At 29.7% G+C, this 20,925-nt stretch overlaps 2 protein-coding genes across 3 annotated transcripts; both read right to left on the reverse strand.

Moving 5' to 3' along the window:
• Positions 1–876: 876 nt before the first annotated feature.
• LOC139087645 (homeotic protein empty spiracles-like) lies at positions 877–16,145 on the reverse strand. Of its 2 annotated transcripts, none has more exons than XM_070636512.1 (3): positions 15,144–16,145; positions 9,329–9,486; positions 877–1,931 (listed from the first exon to the last, which is right to left on the reverse strand). In XM_070636512.1, exons 1-3 carry the CDS (start codon positions 15,835–15,837, stop codon positions 1,737–1,739), a joined length of 1,047 nt encoding a protein of 348 aa, XP_070492613.1. In that variant the 5' UTR covers positions 15,838–16,145; the 3' UTR covers positions 877–1,736. The 2 variants fall into 2 exon arrangements, with proteins under 2 accessions (XP_070492613.1, XP_070492612.1); XM_070636511.1 differs by having other exon boundaries at positions 9,329–9,495.
• Positions 16,146–18,228: 2,083 nt separating this feature from the next.
• Rab7 (RAS oncogene family member Rab7) lies at positions 18,229–20,896 on the reverse strand. The gene is made up of 4 exons (XM_070636391.1): positions 20,763–20,896; positions 20,103–20,346; positions 19,809–20,027; positions 18,229–18,920 (listed from the first exon to the last, which is right to left on the reverse strand). The coding sequence occupies exons 2-4, from the start codon at positions 20,280–20,282 to the stop codon at positions 18,696–18,698; spliced, it is 624 nt and encodes a 207-aa protein (XP_070492492.1). The 5' UTR covers positions 20,283–20,346; positions 20,763–20,896; the 3' UTR covers positions 18,229–18,695.
• Between the last annotated feature and the right edge of the window lie 29 nt (positions 20,897–20,925).

Consider the following 20,925-nt stretch of genomic DNA (forward strand, 5'->3'; position numbering starts at 1 on the left):
GGCATTAAACTTAATTGATGTGACTTTTCCGTTTATAAAATAAAATAGTCGAGCGTAGGGTAACTTCGTGTCTTACCATAAGGCAACGTAGCGGTTCCCTAGAGTGCTGTTCGGATAATTTACTTAAATTGTTAGTCTCAAAATGAAATCATCATTTTCATCAGTTAATCTCAGAGCTCGAAATTGACTCGAATTTTGCATGGAAATTTCAAAGTCGAACTCTGGTCGAGCTCTGGTTAATCCTTAAACTTAATACAAATTTATCTATCCAAATTTTCTGATAATCAATTAATACAAACATATATATCACAATAAAATTAAATAATTTGCTATGCAATATACTGTAGTTTTGATAAATTCACAATATAGGATCCCGGAAGGCACACAGAGTAGAAATGATCGTATATGCGATTCTTGACTTACTCAGAGCTCCATTTTTATTTGAATCTGGCCTAAAACGAGATTCACACCGGCCTGGAGTCGAATTTTCGCAAACTTCTATGCCTTGTGCTTTCCGGGAAGATACCTCCTTAAGAGATTCTATTTGAAAATTATAATATTAATGTTGTTTTCTACTTATTTTTAATCAGACTTTTTTATTTCATATAAAATTCACTGATTATAGCAACTGCAAAATAATCTCGAAAACATAGTCGACAACCCAAAAGGCATTATCCATAATTGAGTAATGAGTGATAAAAAAAAGTATAAAGTAAAGTGAAATTAAGGCATGAAAAACACACATAAAGTATCATAAAAGCAGTAAATTTTTCTCAATTACATTCAATACAAATTGCAATTTAATTTTTTTCTTTATTTCTTTCCTTTTTACTCAAATTGAAGGAAGCTCAACGAAAAGAAAAATTTTCTCTTAAAAAGTCATTGGAAGATATGTGAATTGACAGCGAGACCATAATTATATGTACACAATTTAAGTTGATATTATGTAGATATATAATATATACACATATGCAGGAAAAAGAAGTAAGAAGTAATCACGCATCACCTTACATGCTGCCTTATTTCTTCTCTTTGTGCCTCGTATTTTCATCCACAATTCATCATTGTCTCTCTCACATACCGTACACCCGTGTTGTGTGTATTTAGATACTTATTTTTTGTGCATGAACACTTTTTTTTCTTGTGCTGCTCACCAAAAATACGAAAAAAAAATCACTTTAAATGAAGCACAATTTTATGCACTGACGGTTGATGCTCAATCAGTGAAAAATATGTCTGCATAACAATAATTGAATTTACTGTTTGTTGTTTTGTGCTAAGGCAACAAATGTCACTTAAACGGCAAATCAATTTCCACCAAGCATTGCATTATTCGCTTCTTTTCTCATTTCCACGCTACTGGCTACATTATCTTCTGCCAAGGGTAAGGTACTTTGGGTCGTGTAAGGTATTTTTCGTTTAAAAGCATACCCGAACAGCACATCATGTTCGCTAGACCACCGTTACGTCGCTGTATTAACGGTAAGACGCGATGTTGTCCTGACAGCAGAATTCGATCCATTTTATCCACAATTTATAAACTAATGTACATAAATTATTTTCAGCACCCTTAAGTATTCATCCCTTGTCAGCTCTTTAGAAATGCATTTTATGTTTTGTGATTTGCACTGAATTGAGAGATTGAGGATGAGACAGAGCCGAGAGAAAGAGAAAAATGTGAAAATGACGCTTCAATCAAAAGCAATTAAGAGTTGAATCTCTCGATGGAATAATTTTCATGCGCAATTGTCCACCATTTCATCATCCGATGGACATTCGTCGCCGATATCAATCATTTCATCGTCATCATCATTCTCGTCGTCATCAAAGTTCTTGGGACTTCCATTAGATTTATTACATGATTTTGAGTCGCTGTCTTCTTGTTGCGTTCGTTTGAATTTTGTTCGACGATTTTGGAACCAGACTTTCACCTAAAATATTTGTTGAGTGGAAGAAAAAGAAAATAACAATAATAATGAATATAGATTAATGCTTTTGTAATAATCATGTACAATAATTTAATAATAACAATTTTTATTTTCACAACTTCTCTTTTTTTGCAAAACTTTTATATTAAAATAAGTGGTTTGTTGGCATGCAAAACTCACTAAAGCTAAATTGAAATTTCAACCAGCCCACAAACGAATACACTTTGTTTTCCTTATGCAACCTTAAAGTAATCGTAGATTTATTCATGAACGCTTTGTCTTAGACAACTCTTAGATTTAATTTCTAGCCGTCGGAGTAACCATTGGACCAGATCGGTACCTAATCAAAGAAGACCTGATCCCACTTTAAACTGTAGGTCTCCTGAGTGCAGAGGTCTGATCCACCCTAACTTGTTAAAAAATTGTTACCTGCGAATCGCCCTAGATCAATTCTAAAATCATAACCACTTGCTACATACATCAAGCGCATATTGTGTTTCAAACTTTAGAAGAAGTTCTCTATTATAAGTCTTAAATGCACGTTGTGTGCCTAACAATTTGCATAAAGAAATGTTTTATTCCTTTCTCTCCCCCATCGATACCCATTTCTTCACAAAAGCAAGCCATATGTGTACATGCCTATTCCCCATACATATCACATTGCAAAGGAGGAAATTTCATGTGTAATGCAATAAATATTCATTGTAAACAGCAATCAATTATTTCACAATTAGAATACTTAGTAATTAATTAATGTTTATGTATATATAATCAACTTTCGAAGTTGAGTCGAAACAATAATATATACAGTAATATTCTGATTGCTATAACATGAATTTATACATTAAACGAGCAACCTTCCGTGTTATAATACCATATTTAGAAATATAAAGCCTTTCTTTTCAGTTTGAAATTACACCAAGACAGAAGAGAGATAGAGGATGTATCGCGTGCATTAATTTTATAAATCATTTTGGGGTGCTTTTATGAAACGTTTCCGTTCTTGTGACTTAAATCACTTTTCAAAGTTCTCTTTTTTCGTGTTATTTATACGAAATGAGATATAAATTGCAAGAAATACAATATTTTTTTTGAAATTTTTTCATCAAGTCATATGCTGCAAATTTAACATATAAGATTCTGAGCCATGAATGGTGTAAGCGAGTGGAAAATTCAGATTATTGACAAAAATTTCCAAATAATTAAGGATTGAGACAAAACCCCGTTGAAATTTAAAAAAAAGCAATACCTAGCCAACGACACAAATAAAGATGGCTACGTGAAAGATGTTCTAAGGTTTCGCTAAACCTCTTTTTTGACACCACATTGAAGCCGTCTAATTATGGCGTCCATATGAGCGGTTAATCAAGGCATTTAAAGTTACGTGACCGATCCTTCTTCTTTTGTGTCGCTCGGACCAAAACTGCGCTTTATTCTACCAGATTCTAACAATTTCCATTAACCCTTATGTCAATGGTGGACAAACTTTTATTTTTTGCTATACATGGCATACGGTTCATGGCATTTCCAAAACTTTTTGGTTGCACACAGGTTGTCCACCACTACCTTATGTGTTTCCATCTTTCCACATTTTTCGTTCTCTCACTTTTAAATTTCAACAAAAATAAAATCGCCAAAGGTTAATTTAAATTTCTTAAAATTGCACTTTTTAAATTATTGTGAGTCATATTGAAGGCGCCTTTTATTATTAAGCTTAAGCCCCGTTCTGCTTACATTCTTATTTTTTTGAGAATAAACAAAAATTTAAATTATTATGTACACACAAACGTGATTTGGAAGAGTGATGAGGAGAATAAGAAGAAATAAAATGGATCAAATAGAGCACACGAAAAAGTATTTACTTTAACATATTGCTTCAATTCTGACATAATTTCAGACAATTTACAAGAGTCTATTAAAATGTTAATCAGTCTTAATTCGCATTTTAAAGAAGGTAAACGATTTTTTTTACGTCATAATAATGATTATGTACATTATTATAATTAGCAGTAACTGATTATTTTGAGAGGCAGAAATTTAATAAACCTAATGAATTTGCATCATACTGCGAGTATTAATCTGTGATTTAATCTTAATTTTGTAGCATACTGTCTATTGAGTTTACTTATGGGTGTAGCTGCTAAACAGAATAACTAGAATTTGATATTTTAATAATTGAGCAATAATAATGAGTCAGAAAATTTATAGTGAATGTAAATTTTGCAATTAGTTAATTTTAGTTCAAAATAACACAGTAATATAGATCATAATTTGTTGGATATTGGAAATATCTCCTGCTGTGACTCAAGCAGTCACGGATCCGGGAAATTTTTTACAGAATTGCACTCATTAGAATATCTCAACGGTTATTTTATATTTGAAATGTTAGAAATTAGTAGTTTTCCCCTTTTATAGTTGTTAGTCCCCTTTCATGTAAATATTTAGTCTGTTTCTGATCACTGAAGAATAAACATCGTTTTTATTAAATTAAATCCATGAGGATCTTTAATCAAACTTTTTAATAAATAAGCATTGCCGATTTCAACAGTCTTCAATCCTTTGCATAATTTAACTTATTGATTCTGTGAATTTTGGTCTAATATTTCCTATAGATCTAACTTTAGGAACAGGTTAGAATAACATTTAAACTAAAACACCCTTGGATACGTCCCTGTAGTAGACGTTCACATTGAATTCATGTCTAAGAATATTAAATTAATTCCCGTTCCAATTTATTTGAAAACTACAAATCAACTACATTCATTATATTCTTACTTAAGCTACTTTTTATTACCAATTCAATCAATTAAGCCGTTTTTGCACTAACAAAAAAATTGGATAATCATTTGTTATAAAGCAATAAACTTGAGTTTGAATTAATTTCACAATTTAAACAAGAAGATTGAAAAGTTGCTGTTTCATTGTTAATTTGAAACTCCTTAATGCTGTCACTATTTACCATTAATTTCAATTAGTAAATAGTGTTTTTATGAGCAACTTTGTGGCAAAAAAAGCAGTAAAAAAATTAAATTAATTTAAATTGCAAAATAATTTGCGAAAAAGTGCAGATAATTTTTGTGCTTTTTATTATTTTGTTACATGAAGCAAAAAAAAAAAACAAATCAGGTAAAATGTAAATTTATTTAAAGAGACCAATTAGCTGGAAAGACTTGATGGAATATAAAAGCAAGGAGTAAAAAGAAAATTGAAAGCGCGAACAATTTGCATTCTTTCATTTACAAAATAAATGAAAAGAAACGAAAAACAAATTTGCTACGGCACTAGCAGCACCACAAACAGCAATTATCTCGTTTATTTGCGATCCAATTTATTTATTTTTTTCTTCTCTTACTTCATTTATGCATGTGTTAAGTTTCACGTTTTTATTTTTTACTTATTTTTTTCTCTTTACTTAAGAGTTGATAAGTAAAGGAATGGATGAAGTGTGTGGGTAAATATGACGCTGTTATGATATAGCCTTTGAGCCCTATCAACATTATCCTCAACATACAAGGAGAATGTTTATGAATAAGGTCATAGAAGTGACCATGTTTAATTATATTGATTAAGCATACTCATTGAAGGGAATCTGACCATCCTTTTAACAAAACTATTGACTAGCTTAAATGTTGTTACTTTATGTCACCTTAAATATCAAAAGCTCTAGGGACTCAGGATAGGGAACTCAAATGAACAATTGTATAGAGAAAACTTCTTTAAAAGCAATTTTAGTATTAAGCTCTATAGAACCCGACTGAACTTAACTAAACAAAATCGAAGAAAAACGGACATAAGTAAAAATCGATAACCCCAAACGCATATATATCATAAAAATTCGTTGAAGCAACTCATCGTTCTTTCTTTCCTTCTCTGTCTTCATTTAAAATTATTGTAAATGCGAAAAACATGCAGAACTGCTCGAAAATGGTTTATTGCTACATTTACTTTACTTACTGTTTAGTGAATATATTTTCAACACCCAACCATTTAGTGTTAAAATTGAGCATATTATTTTTACATAATAACGAGGTTGCCACCCTCTATTTACGTCTCTTTCTCTTCATCATAATCATCGTCATCGTAGTCGTTACAAGAATACCATATAGATGCTCTCAATTTGTCATGTCTGTCAGATCAATTTATTTATAAATCATGTAATTATATTTAGTAGTTGAAACCCCGAACAATTTAATAGTATTCGTAGAAAAGAGAAAGATATGATTTTAGAAGCACGAAATTGATGTGAAATCGTGAGTGCGAACAATTTTTATTTTTATCATGCCTTAATCAAAATGATTCTCGAGAGAGATTCGAATATAAAAACATTTATCATAAAGCGTTTATACATTTATTTTGTGTGATATTACTGCTGCTGCTGCTGTTGTGTTGAAATATTGCCATTGTAACAGTCTATGTAATGAATAGAGATGAACACACCAGAGTAAATTCTCGTTTAATTTATTTCCTCCCTTTTTTCTTCTCATACCAGTAATAATATAAAGTTCCAAACGTTTTGGTTGTGCAAAAATTGTCGGGTGAAAATTTTTCTCTTTTGTCCTTGCGAAGAGTTTTGTCAGATATTGAAATAGACTGAGAATACTGTGATGTTTGGGTCTCACATTTTTCTACGACTTTTATTTGGTCGGAGCTTAAGATTTGTTCATAATTATAAGCTGGTCCCAGAACGGCGTGACACTACTTTTGTGCTCGATTTGATTGAAATTCGGCATCATGCCATATTCAGGCCGTTTTGATGTTTAGGATAGACTAATACTATTCAGGTTAGACAGAATGTTTTAAAAAATCATCATTTAATATGCCACGACAAACCGGCTACCATTACTGGTTTGGTGCAGGGACATGGTTTGTAACCAAAATCAGTTGAAGCCAATTTTGTCAACAGTATCAAATTTTAAGCAATTAATCAAAACCCAAGATTACTTTTCGTAGAAATATTCAGATTATATCTGCTCAGAAAATTAAATTGTAGCACCGACTGTTCGTGCTAACCCAAAAAAATATTAATTTTGCACTACAAATTCAAAATGACACAAACAACCTCTTATCTTAATCTATAGAACCTAATAATTTACAAGTCCCTCGGAAAAAATCTGACGGAATGTCCCCCAAGGGTTCATTCTTCCTTCAACTTCAATTTTCAAAACATGAAACGTGTGTATAAAAAATATAATCGTAATAACATTTTTATGTATTCCAATAAAAAAAGTATCTCCGTGATATTTATTCACTTCCTCCCCTTCTATTATGTTTTATTTCTCGCAAACATCATTTAAACACTTCACAATTTATTTTTTATGCCTTTTTTTCCTCTGTTTCTATCTCACTCACTCGTTCTTCCTATGTTCTTTTACAAAATGACAATCTTTTTAAATCGTTTAGTGAATTGAGCAAGCTTGGATGTGAAGAAGAGAGATGTAGAAATTGTATGCGTCTATAGGACAGAAATGTTCGTCGGTTCTGTCAATTTTCGTTCATATCATGCACACTTGGGTGATTCTGTGGAAAGAAATGGTCCCAGCACTAATGGCTGTTGATTTTTAGGTGCAGCTTTAACTTAAAGATAATTGCTGGAGATATTTGGAAGTAGATTTTTATCTTTTGATGGCAAATTTTATGTAGACAGTCATGAAAGAATGTCATTCTTTGGTCAATTAATCAATTTTATATGAATTAAATTTATCTGGATTAGAATGTCAAGAACTACTTCCATTTCTAGAATCACCCATAGCAAAAATGATGGCAATATTCTAACAATACACACAACAAGCAGCTTCATAATTTGCGCTACTATTTTCACCCTATTTTCGATTATCATCTTGTTCATTCATTGCTCTTGCTGGTGTGTTTCATGTAATATCATACAGAGTATATATTTCATATCAAAACACAACACCCCGGGTAACATTTTGAAATTGAGATTGAATCATTTTTTTGAGGGGTGATTTTCTCTTTTACTCACACTTATAATTGACTAATCCAGGCTTCAATGAAATTTATGATGTGGAAAAGTGCTTTTTGTGTAAGTAAATTTGGCTGTGATGATTTTTATTGCATGCTCGTTTTTTTTCCTTTCCCTTCTTTCTCTTTTTTTATTATTTTTATAGGGCTTTATTGCTTCTGTTTGAACAGATAGACGTACAATGTAGGACGCCATGATTTAATGGTGGAAATGAATATGTTTTTTAATATTATATCATATTCTTGCCAAATTTATTCATGCCAAACTTACTTCAACTTCTTCTTTTATGAATGCTATTATTATGGATTTATACACACAATAGACATCAATATGAAAATGGGAATATACATTCTAGTAATATATTTCAAATTACGACAACGCATTGAATTGAAATTGGCCTAAAATAGTATTCGGTGTCTCTTCAACATGGAAAATTTTAAACTCGACATGATTTTTTTTCGATGTTCGATGTTTAGCTTTTTGTTTCTTTATCGCACTTCTATTTCAATTGTGAGTGTTTCTTCTTCATTCGTGTGTTTTTCGTGTTAATCGATTAAACTTTGTCTGCTCAAACTGACTTATTTGTTATGTGTGAAATAATGTGATTTTTATATATTTTTTGTATATTTAGATTAGACAAAGGCTTACCTAATGGGAATCTAAACAGAAATTTTCGCATAAAAGTTTGTTATGTTTATTTGATTAATATGTCTATTATGTGGGAATTGGATATTTTAGAACATTCTGACTTAATCTCGACTAGCACAAATTGATTAATCGATCCCAAATCCAGCATCAGACCGGCATGACTCTGACTTGGTACCGAATTCGGTTTAAATCTGACACCATGCTAGATTTTGTATCATTTAACCAACTTGTGCAATTCTGGAATGTATTTGAGTTGTTTGTGCTTAATCACAACATCAAGGATATTGAGCTAAATTTAAGACTCGCCATGCAAATCAATTTATAAACTAAACAACAAAATTTCATCATTTTATAGTAATAAATAAAAAAAATTTCACTATTTTCACAAATCTATGCGACAACAAATTTCTTGTTACATCCCAATATGGTAAAATCCCAACAAACTCTCACATATTAAAATATTTCTCAATAAATAATTCTCATTTAGATAAAATTAATCATTGCATTCAAAGTGGCTCTTAAAATTCCAAAACAGAATTCTTTCCTTATATTTCATAGCTTTACCAAAAATTAAACAGTGCATAACCCCATTACTATAATTCTCATGCCAACAATACCGAATAAAAAAACATTTGAACCATGTTCTTATAAGCATGACTCATAAAAAATACAAATAAAAATTGAAAAATAATTTCGAACTAATTTTTAATTTTCATAATCTCCCCTCATTTAACATTCCATCCATCCATTTCCATCTCCTTCATTCACTCACCTGAGTTTCAGTTAAGCTTAATTGCTGTGCTAATGTTTTCCGTTCGGCACCAACTACATAATGATTTCCCTCAAAGGCATGCTCCAATTTTAATAACTGCGATGGCGAAAAAGCAGTGCGCACTCTCTTTGGCTTCCGAAATGGTTGAAGAAGAAAATCTGGAAATGCTATGTGATTTGTAGATTATCAAAAAAGGTATGAAAGATATTGTACAAGGAAATATTTTGTAGAAGAAAAATGGAAGTGATAAACGAAATCTGGACTGATTGGTACGGAAAAATTTCAATATTATTCATGTTAAGCGCATTTTCCTATAGCTAGATATCATCTTATCTGATCTCCAACTGCCTCAAAACCCAAACAAAACAAACAAATAATTGTTGAAAATAATTTGTGCTATTTTGTAAATGAATTGAGACTTAAATATGCTACAGCATTTAACTGCCTTCGCTTTATGCATCAATGGATAAGTGTTGCATTAATGACTCTCATTCGACGGCTCCTGCATAATGGAACATAAACACAAAATCGAATTAATGCAATTTTTCAATTTGATCAACCACCCATGAAAATAGTGTTATGCTCATTTTTGGTGCTCATGGCAATTGAGTTGAAAATGAAGAATGCTTTATTTTATTGTCTGTGCAGGTTGTGAAACGTAAAAAGTTATTGAGGGTGAAATGCAAAAAAAAAAAATTCTTGACATAAAAAGTTGTGTAAAATTGCAAAAATAACAGAAATAAAAATTATCACACATGTTGATCTTATGGCCAATTCATGTAAATTATATGACCTTTTCAATGAATAATTTTCAATGTAAATGGGGGAATAGAATGGGGAAGTTTGTATATCATTAATGATCAATTACTTGTGTTGTTTTATTTAATTTACATTTTGAATATATGCTGAAAGTTGAGGGTTCTTGAGGATTTATTGCGTGAGCGCATTTTTAGGAAAATGGAAATAAAGTCATGGAATTCTGGAAAAATTTGGAAAAATCATCAAAATTCATTTAAATAATGTTTGTTATTATTAAAATCATTATAATTCCTGGATATTTAAAATTCTCATGTCATTAAAAAAATATTATTTTCTGTTGATTAACAACGCCATATAAATGATCTTCTTACCTATAGAATACCCGACGGACAATCTAAATCTTTATTGCCATCAGCAAAAAGCAAAATCTGCTAAGAAATCACCGTAAAACATTCATGGCATGAGCAATAATAATATTAAAGCAATTTCGTTTAATTAAAATATATTGATCTCAATTATTACCACTCATATTTGCAATATACAATAATATTCATAAAGCTTATTATACCCTCGAAGAAAAGGTGTAAAAGAAACTTGTTTTCAGCATAATTCAGATTGACGCTCAATTATCGATTGACTTTTAAATAGCTTCGTATGATAATTTATTTGCTTAGCGTCGATGTCTATTTAAACAGTTAAGCAATTACATATTTTTTCTTTGTTGAGAGTAAATGTATTAACATAATTATCAACATGAATTACACTTAAGTAGCAGGTTGTTGCTGTATCAGCTTTTTTTGATATTTTTTCTTGCATGAAAAGCATGTCTTTGGTGATAATTTGACTTGCTGAATGTGAGATAAGAGGAGAAATGAGCAGATGGTAAGGCTTTAATAATGTTTGCTGCCTTTTGCCACTTTTTTCGATATATTAAAACTTAATGTTAATTTAAACTTGATTAATTTACCTTGTAAATTTAAGAAAACATTTTTGAGGTGAGAAAAATTTCTTAAAATATTGAAAATGTTTATTCAAACACCAAAAACCCGTTAGCAATATTTCATTTTATCAATTAGTCATTACCCATCAACATGCGTCAAAAATGCAATTTTCTTAAACCTTCCTTACTTATCGCCTCTTCCATTCCCTCCTTTCTCACTTGCAAAAAAAAATCTTAAATGCAAATTTTTCTCTCGTCTTCCTTAATGTTGATTTGTCATGAATGATGATTAGGGATATGTTATCACCTCATCCAATTATGGCATATAAACATCTTTTTGAATCTTTATGATCAAAAAATGATTGCATCGATGAATGAATGAATGAATGATTATACGCATATCACAACATGTTATTACTTAATAGCTGCCAATTAGTTGCTCATTTTATCATCGACAATTTTCGTTATCTTTTCTTACATTTTTCAAACGTCGTTTATGAATAATAAAGGATGGAATGAAATAAAGAGAGTAACAAGAACATGAGATGAGATAAGGGTCATTTGACTGCCAAAACATAACATACAAACATACATGGCATTATCATAATTTAGAGAATGTTAAATGACGACATATTAAAAAACATAATGATGATAAATATACGGTAATTTTTTTAAGCTCCACATAACCAAAGCGAAAATTTGGGCTATTTTGGTGAGCGTCATAACAAACCAACATCCTAAATTACCTTACTCCTCTTTCCTTTCACATTCTTCTTCCTCTATAAAGAACATATATTATATGCTGTCCACACACAAAAAACAAATTTAATTGTGTTCATTAGCACATTTTTCACAAAGATATTTAAATAAAATTATTAGACTACGGTACTTAAAGCGCTTTTTGAATGCCAATTACATTAAAAAAGTATCCTGTCAAAATGAATACTCATTTAAAGCAAAATTACACTTAAAAAGGTTCTGCACACCTAATGATCGTCCATGGTTATGATGATGATGATGAAGAAAATTTTACTGAATGTAGGAAAAATTGATTGTGCATGCGTGTGAGAATTTCAACAATGACGGTTAACAGGAAAGAATTAAACAATTGGATGTCAAAAAAATGAAAAATGAAAATGCTGTTTTTGTGCTTACTTCCCTACCTTTTCCCCTTCCAATTCTTCTTCTTACACTTCTCAATTTCATGCTCTCATTATGAAAATCAATTCTTATTCATGATGTTGTTTATGAAGTGAAATACAAGTTAGTAAAAAATGTTATAAAATTAACTTTAATGAATTATTCAAGGGGGATTATTAAGCTTGGAAATTGATGCATTTGATCCTTCTTATTGAGAATTTTTTTGTGGTTTTCCTTCATTAGCAGTTTCGGTAACTCATAAATTTTATCTTGAAACGTTTATAATACAACACAAAACATTTGGATTGTATTGTTAAGCAAATTGACACTGAAAAAGTCTTTAAAATTCTTTTATATTATGAAGATTGAGACATTAGGAAAATACAATAAGTTTGAGATTTCGTGATTTGTTCATATTATCCATAAATCATGTTTTAAAGGAAACTGGAATTATTATAATTATGATTTTTGATTGATAAAGCTTAATTTTGTTAATGTGGTGACTGTAGTTTAATTAAAATTACTTCCCCATGGATTTATTAATAAATAAGATGTTTATTTATCCGAGTTCAAAAATAGACTGAACATTTTATATGAAAAGGGCAATATTCAACTATGTGCAATAAATATTTTTCAAATCTCAAATGAACGTTATAACACTTCGTTCTACTTTTGAAATTTAAGAAACTCAAAAATGTCAAGATTTTCCAATTTACATCTTACCAATCATGTGTTAAATACTTAATCTCCTTGTTCAGTCGCTTGTTCATCTCATTTATCATTAATTTAAATATTTTAATCTCATAGAAAATAATTATGCACATTTAAGTCGTGAAGTTCCTGGCATTGTTGTCACTAGCATGTCTATTCTTGTACAAAATGTAATAAATGACTAAAGGATTTATAATTATTCTTCTCAATCTCATACAATGCCTTAATCTATCAGGTATATTTATCACGATAGTATTAATAAAACATATTCCAAATTGGTAGCGATTAAGGCAGCAACTCATTTGGCGCCCGTAATATGTAATATGTGTACACACAATACAAAAAAATTTATAAAATAAAATAAAAAAAAATCTTTTTTTCGATTGTTAAGCACATTTTCATATTATTATTTTAATATATTGTTGTTTAAACGTGAATCCACACCTTGAAAAAATCACTTTTTTCAGTATAATTCATTCATTCATTCAGTTTAAAGCTAATTGAATGCAAGAGAAAAATCAAGTTAAATATAATGCGATACTTATAAATTTATTTATCGCCCACTCATCCATTAAATGTCTATTTGAAACGAATACGCGATACAAAACTGTCCCGAGTGGTATGTTACAAATTTTATGTCGCTTTTTATGATTACATGGAATCAGGTTATGTTTTAGGAATTTTATTGTGGTTCAAAATTAATAGTTTAAAATGATTTTTTTACTAATTGGAGTATTTTAAGCTACAGCTGCTAAAGTATAATATCTATAATAAAGATCTAAGGAGCAGCCAATTCCTTTACATCTCGGGCATGTATCCAAACAAACATCTCTTCTTATTCTTTTTTATTATAATTCTCTGTGTTCTTTTTTTTCGCGAGTAGTCGGCATGTAGTTGGTTGTTTCTTTTTTTTGCAAGTGTTCCTTCTCTTTTACATTATTAAGTCACATTCAGATATAAAGCAAATTAATTTTATTATTATATTATGTGCATTCGTTTTTTGAATTTTATTTATTGACGCCTTTTAATTCGTTACGTTAGTTTACTAAGTGGCTTGCAACTTTGAAAGATTTATTGACTTATTGAGAATGGGAAAAAAATATTCATAAAATATTCGTTTGAGGAGAGATGATGTGATGATAGAAGTATCTCAATGGATATCGAAATTCTTGATATTTCTGGATTTATTTTATTTATTTTTGTTGAGAATATACCAACGGTTATTTTATTTTTGAACTGTATGCAACTAAAATTAGTTTTTTCCCCTTTTTTAGTTGTTAGTCCCCTTCATATAAATATTTAGTCTGTTTCTGATCTCTGAAGAATAAACATTGTTGTTATCAAATAAATTTGTGTGGAATTTTTAATTAAACTTATTAATCAATAAACGCTGTTGGTTTATCATTATGAGAATTTTCTCATGATCAAAACTAGTCAATCAATAATCGATTTTATGTCAATGATAATCATTTCGAAATCTACTCAAACTAACCAAAATCATAATTAGTAGCATTTATCTAATACAGTGTGAAATTCATTCATTATCTTCACACAATCATCTTTAAATTCCGTGAACAACTTTGTATCAGCACATCAATCCGATTGCTCATAACGGTTTATAACCATTTTTAGCATAACATAATTGGCTTTAAGATATAATCTCACAAACATCTTCACCCTTTAATAGCACAAAATATTATTCAAATTATTTTTATTTCTATCCTCACCGTTTTTATGGTATCTTGTTATAAAGTAGCTTCCAAATTTGATTTCATCATGCCATTCATGATTATAATGGTCGAAATCATCAATGATGCTATTTTTTGATTAAAACAATAAAATTATAAAACAGAAATGATATTTATATGCGTCAATATGTGACTACATCATGATTGTATCGGACTTGTATTGGTTTATTGATTAAGTAGCAAAATCACTTTTATTGCCTTTTTATATTCTCGTAATTTACCGTTAACCCCCAAAAAAAGTTGTAGTTTTACAGTCAAATAAGTATATTTATTGGAATTAGTAGCGCAGTTTTTAGCAATTGAAAAGTAAAGAAAATTCTTAAAAAATCTTAGAATTCAAATTAGCCAATTAATACCAGTCAAACGGATCGTAATCAGTCATTTCGTTTCGGAAAAGAAAATCGATTAATTGTCGATTGAGGATGAAGAACGATAAATTGAATGATAAAAAAATAAAAAAGTCTATACGAAACATAGTAAGCAGTCAAAAGTGTGATAATTAAAACTCAATACTCACTTCCAGGAAATCGATGAGGAAATATTCGTCCGTGTCGATTAAGAAGCCATGGATATAATGGATAACTTTCACGCGGCATATTTGGATTGTGTAAATGAGGTAGCAAATGTTGTGGCATAGGTCCATTAAATCCACTCTGTACGTTTGCTAGTGCAGCGGCTGCCTGAAATTGTGCTAAAAGTTGTGGATGTCCTGTGGTGACATCAGGATAATGAGCAGGTAATTGTGTATTGTGTGAGACAATTGGACGAATTAAACCAGCAGGAATTCCTGGAACAATAAGCGGCTGTCCCTTTTGTCCTGAAGACATCACAGTTGAAGATATTTGTGTTACTGGCGATGAAGATTGAGATTTTGGACCGTCATGATTTACGTCTTTATTATCACTAATATTATTATTAACGCTACAATTATTGTTATTATTATTATTATTATTGTTGGAACTTGAAAGTCTTAAATTTGATGTATCTAAATTTTCGGTCGATTTATATTTCGCACGTTTTAATAACTGTGAATATTCATTAGAATCATCAGATTTTGGATTTTTTTCCATCATTTCTAGTCCATCCTCAGACTCATCACAATAGTCACCATCGCCTTTCACTCGATTTCCAACAATTGATTCAATTGAAAATCCAATTTTAGGCTTTAAAGTCTGCTTAAGAGTCGTCGCGTTTGTTGCCGAAGGCATCATTTTCTTCTTTTTAAATTCTTACTTAATTACGAATAAAATTTTCAATTTAAATTAACTAATTTAATTTCATGATTTTAAATATCACATAATAATTGAATATGCAGACACACACTCTGACACAAAATGAATTAGCTATGTATGTAAAGTCATATAAATATGTTTTATATAAAAAAGCCCTCAATTTAGTTATCTTAATTAATTGGCGATAATGAGATTTAATTTGTATGTCTTAATGAATCTTTAACGAGACAGGCAGACTGTGTGCTTATAGCTTCACACTATAAGAAATTTGAAACGCACCGAATATACGAATGCACAACGCGTAATAAAAAACAGAATTTATGGTGAGCTAATGAATTGACTTGAGAGTATGTTATGTACGTATTTTAGGACGGCACTTAATATTATTAACACATTCATACCAAAACAAGAGTGTTTCTGCTCGAGAGCGTTTACATAGGAGGCGGAGTCAATTGTATACTGGTGAAAAAATGGCAATATTGAAACGCCCAATATTTGCTCTCTTTCTGAAATTCTCTCTCGATTTTTGTATTTCTGATGGAAAATTTTAAGTAGCAAGTGGTTTCATCATGCTCGAGAATTACCATGGAAATAAGTAGCGATTCAGATTGAAAATTGTCTTTAAATTGATAAATAAATATATTTTGCAAATAAAAGAATTACCAAATCATCACGAATTGCTGAAAAAAATTATTGAAATAATTGGGATTGTTTAATGTGGATTTGAGGGAAAATGAATTTAATTATGTTTAATCTGCAGAGCAGAATTAACGAGATTTTGAGTGGAGAATAAAATTTTAGCAATAACTTTTTTCATTGAAGATTAATTTACAATTATTTAAATGTTCTTCGAATTATTAGGAAAAAGAGAACTGATGAGCTAATGCCCAGCTAGTAAAATTTGCTTAAAAACTTAATTTATTTTTAATTTTTAAAATCATTCAATATTAAGATTTCATAATAATTTTGCAAAAATTTGTTTAAGAACAATTAAGTTAAAATTATATTCTCTGATGCCGTTCATTTATAACTTAAGGCTCTGAGTGTTAAGATTTTGTTACGTGTCAAACAAGGAAAATTTTCAAATTTTACAAAGTAATCTTCGAATGATAAAAATTTTGAATTTGATTTGTTGGTTTTTATATTTTTTAGTTCTACTTTTTTAAAATGTTTAAAGTTCATTTGATTTATTTGTATGATGAAACTTAAAATACTTACAATTTTATCTCAGGATATCTCAGGTATGCCATTTTTCAAAGAAAAAGTTGTTAAAAAATTGTCTCTTAATGACCAAAAAATTTCAAAAACAAACTGAGAAGATAAATTGAAAAACAAAATTAGAACCTACTACGATTTAATGATGAAATAATTTATAGGTAATATGAATTTATTCGAATAAAATTGCCATAGTATGCATATGGTGTTTTTAACAAATTGATGGATACACCTGTAAATAATTTTTAAAAATGCAAGAATTCATTCATTTTTTAAAAATTTGGATACACTTTTTAGTTTTCGATTAATAATTGGAAATAATCGACAAAAAATGAGGTAATAATTGATCATACTTAATACTGCCAAATATAATGAAACTGCTAATTATCAGTTAGAGATAAACTAATTATAATCTCCTAAAAGTCGAAGGCATTGAAATGAAACGAGTCTAAATTCAACTTAAAGTCGACTTAAGCCAACAAGAGAAAGCAAAGTCGCTAAGTCGACTTCAATCTCTGAAATGTTCAAAATTTGATTTGTATGAAAATAAAGGTACCAAATTCTTTACATTTTTCTATGGTCATAAGATATCAAAATCACAGGTCGAATTTGTCTCGGATATTGTGTGGAAAAGTTGACATGACTCGACTCGACTCCATATAAAACTGTGATCGACTTCCAGCTCTGATTTAATTTATACTCAAAAAGTTAATAATTGCCGTATTTTTGAGTCATTAATTAACTTAAACGTAGAATAAATCATCAAAAACACATTTTATTTTTAACTTTTTTTTTAATTTTTATTTGAATAATAATTGTTGTGTTTATAATGTCACAAAAAGCCTAAATATATCATCAGTTTTCTGATTTTCTTTTTTTAAATTTTTTTATTCCTTATATTCAGCTTATTTTGAAGAATTTGCTACAATAGAAATAAGAGCGACGTAAAGAGTGAGGAGAAAATTTAAAATTAATAATATGAAAGAAATTATAAAAATTACGTCCAATAAACGAAAAATAATTATTCTACAATATACAAAGAATGGGATATCAACCCAAATCTTTTTTCACAATCTTATAAAGTGAAGACCAACTTCACCAGAAGTAGAATATCTTGTCATTAAATCTAAGGATTAAAATATATAGAATCGTAGATTGAATGTTTTCTAAACCCACGATTTATTAGAAGTCTAGTAGTGAATACCCAAAATAATAATAATAAAAGATATATCACTTTAGTGAAGTTAGCTCTTCAGAGATCATTCACTAGTGATGTCCATAAAATTAGAGATTTCTCTTAAATTAACATCATTTGTAAACGATCTCTTAGTTCCTCTTCTGTATAATTTTTTCTCTCTTAAAAATGATAAATATTAATTATAGTTCTATTATTTTGGAATTAGACGACAAAAAACAAGAAAAAAATCTTCACATGCATTAATTTCACGTTGTTGCTGTTCTTTGCTCATTAATTATTTTGTTTTTTACTGAAAAAGAATTATTTTAATCATATTTATCTGCCTAAATCGATGCTATCGATTTCATTTTTTTTTGCTTGCTTGCTTGATTAAACTTTAATTTCAACACAATTTTTTCGTTCATCATTCTCTTAATTAGATTAATTAGCATTGACAACCGTCATTTGGTGGTCTTGGATTATTGTCTGCATTGAGAGTTATGTTAGGAAAGCCAGATGTTGTATCCAAATCCTCAGTTTCTTGTGCCAGGGCGTTTTTAGCGATAGTTTGGAAGGCAATATCTACATTAATTCCTTCCTTAGCTGATGTTTCGAAATATGGAATATCATTCTTAGATTGGCACCATTGTTGGGCTCTTTTTGTTGATACCTAAAAAAATACGATATTTTTCGATTAGATTCTCGATTCTTTAAATTCACAAACTTAATTAATATTACAAGGAGGACCTTTGAACTTCAAACCATATTTATATAGCAATTTGATTATATGTGCTCTTATAATCTCAATGAACTACTTAATACTTTGTAATTTGATATCGCATGCGATCGTATCGAGATATCGCAGTCTCAAAGTCAACAAACTACTTCCGAGTTGGAAAATAAATGAAATTAATTGATTAATTTTTTAATTGCTGCAATGTAATACATGAAAATCATTTATGTGATCTTTTATCTTATTATCGCGTAATTATTATTTTCTTCACACTGTAACAAACTGTTTGATCCTCTCGAAAAACAGCGGTTCTCAAACTTTTTGCTACACTAAAATATCAAACTTTTTTAAATGATCTGTGCTGAGATAAAATAAATAATTTCTGGTTTAAGCACTGAACCTTGACTGAATTAAGTTTGTTTAATTTATAAGCTGAAAATGCCTATTTTTTGTGAATAACGTAATATGCAATTCCTAACAAGTAAGAATGCAGCATTGCTATTCTTTGCATTACGAATGATCAAAAACTTAATCTTAAGAGTGATTTCTTATCTTGTCTATCACACAAACTATTTGATGACAAACATGTGTTAAGCATCATTATCTAAAGATATCTTTCTCTTCTGCTCAATACATGGCATTTGTTATTATTAATTAGTAAGACGTATGGAGATAAATAAGAGAAACTGAGCGATCACAGTCAGATAACAGAAAGGTTTACGAAGATGTTAAATAAACAATATTCAACAAAACAAATTGAATATTAAGTTGCAAAGTCGTAGTAGTTCTTGTAAATAAAAATATAAACAAAATTAGAATACTTACGGATCGATTTTCCAAATCTATTTTATTTCCCAATACTACAAATGGAAAGTGTTCAGGATTTCTAGGACTTGCTTGAATCAAGAATTCATCACGCCAAGAATCAAGATTTTTGAATGTGTTTGGTGCTGTTGTATCAAAAACTAAAACACAACAATCTGCTCCACGATAAAATGCAACACCGAGTGACTGGAACCTCTCCTGTCCAGCTGTATCCCAAATCTAGCCATTCATTAGAATAAACGGAAAGAAAAAAGTTAAATTGAATGTCAAGGCTTATGTATGAATCATACTCACTTGCATTGTTACGACACGATCATCGACAACTACTTCCTTTGTTAAGAAATCTGCTCCAATTGTTGCCTTATACTGATTTGAGAATCTTTTGTTGACATATTGGTTCATTAAGGATGTCTTCCCAACACTTGAATCTCCCAAAATGATGACTTTTAAAAGGACCTTCTTTCTTGTTGCCATTTTTTACGTCTTGAATTTATTACTTTCCCTCAATTGGATGTTATAGAAATTATGACGATGAGAACTATATTCGCAAAATAGTAAATTAGTGATAGTTAGACAAGAATATTTTCACATAACAGCAATAATCTTTTGTAATTAGATTTAACTGATGTGAACAATTTTTATACGCTGTTCACCAATACATCCATAAAGTAGAAAAGATCAGAACAAAAAACTTAATCTGTGCCTTATCAATTATGTGATATTAAAAGAAATATTTTAGTGACTAATTCTAATGGTATCTGATGATTTCCTCATAATTATATCCACCCTCATAATTTTGTTTATGAGTAACTTTTGGGAAATACTAGGAACTTAATATTACTGCGTCACAACAAAAATTAAACAAAGGAAAATTACGAAAATATTAATTTCACTACTTCGCATTATTATCACTAGACCTTCTTTATGATTTAAATATCGGGAATTTCACTTTACCTGTTAACGATAGCAGATGATTCAATAAAATAGACTAACTATAATTAAATCAATTTTTATTATTTCTAATGAATTTATGTTGTATTGCTGTACTAAAAAGTTTCTGAAGTTCATAGTTTAGCACCCCTCATTTTTTTACATAGTTTCTAATCCTTTATTGTAG

This window comes from Chironomus tepperi, unplaced genomic scaffold, assembly GCF_022539635.2.
Source record: "Chironomus tepperi strain 1889 unplaced genomic scaffold, CSIRO-AGI_Ctep_v1 contig_128, whole genome shotgun sequence".
Classification (NCBI taxonomy): Eukaryota; Metazoa; Arthropoda; class Insecta; order Diptera; family Chironomidae; genus Chironomus; species Chironomus tepperi.

Bases quoted from the DNA above. Each gene is read 5' to 3' on its own strand.
- LOC139087645 (XM_070636511.1), bottom strand. From the start codon at position 15,837: ATGATGCCTTCGGCAACAAACGCGACGACTCTTAAGCAGACTTTAAAG. The intron at 9,496-15,143 runs GTGAGTATTGAG...CAAATCACATAG, and splicing joins TCCTCATCGATTTCCTGGAA to CATTTCCAGATTTTCTTCTT. The intron at 1,932-9,328 runs GTGAGTGAATGA...CAAATATTTTAG, and splicing joins TAAGCTTAACTGAAACTCAG to GTGAAAGTCTGGTTCCAAAA.
- Rab7 (XM_070636391.1), bottom strand. From the start codon at position 20,282: ATGGCAACAAGAAAGAAGGTCCTTTTAAAAGTCATCATTTTGGGAGAT. The intron at 20,028-20,102 runs GTGAGTATGATT...ATGAATGGCTAG, and splicing joins ATCGTGTCGTAACAATGCAA to ATTTGGGATACAGCTGGACA. The intron at 18,921-19,808 runs GTAAGTATTCTA...GTATTTTTTTAG, and splicing joins TAGATTTGGAAAATCGATCC to GTATCAACAAAAAGAGCCCA.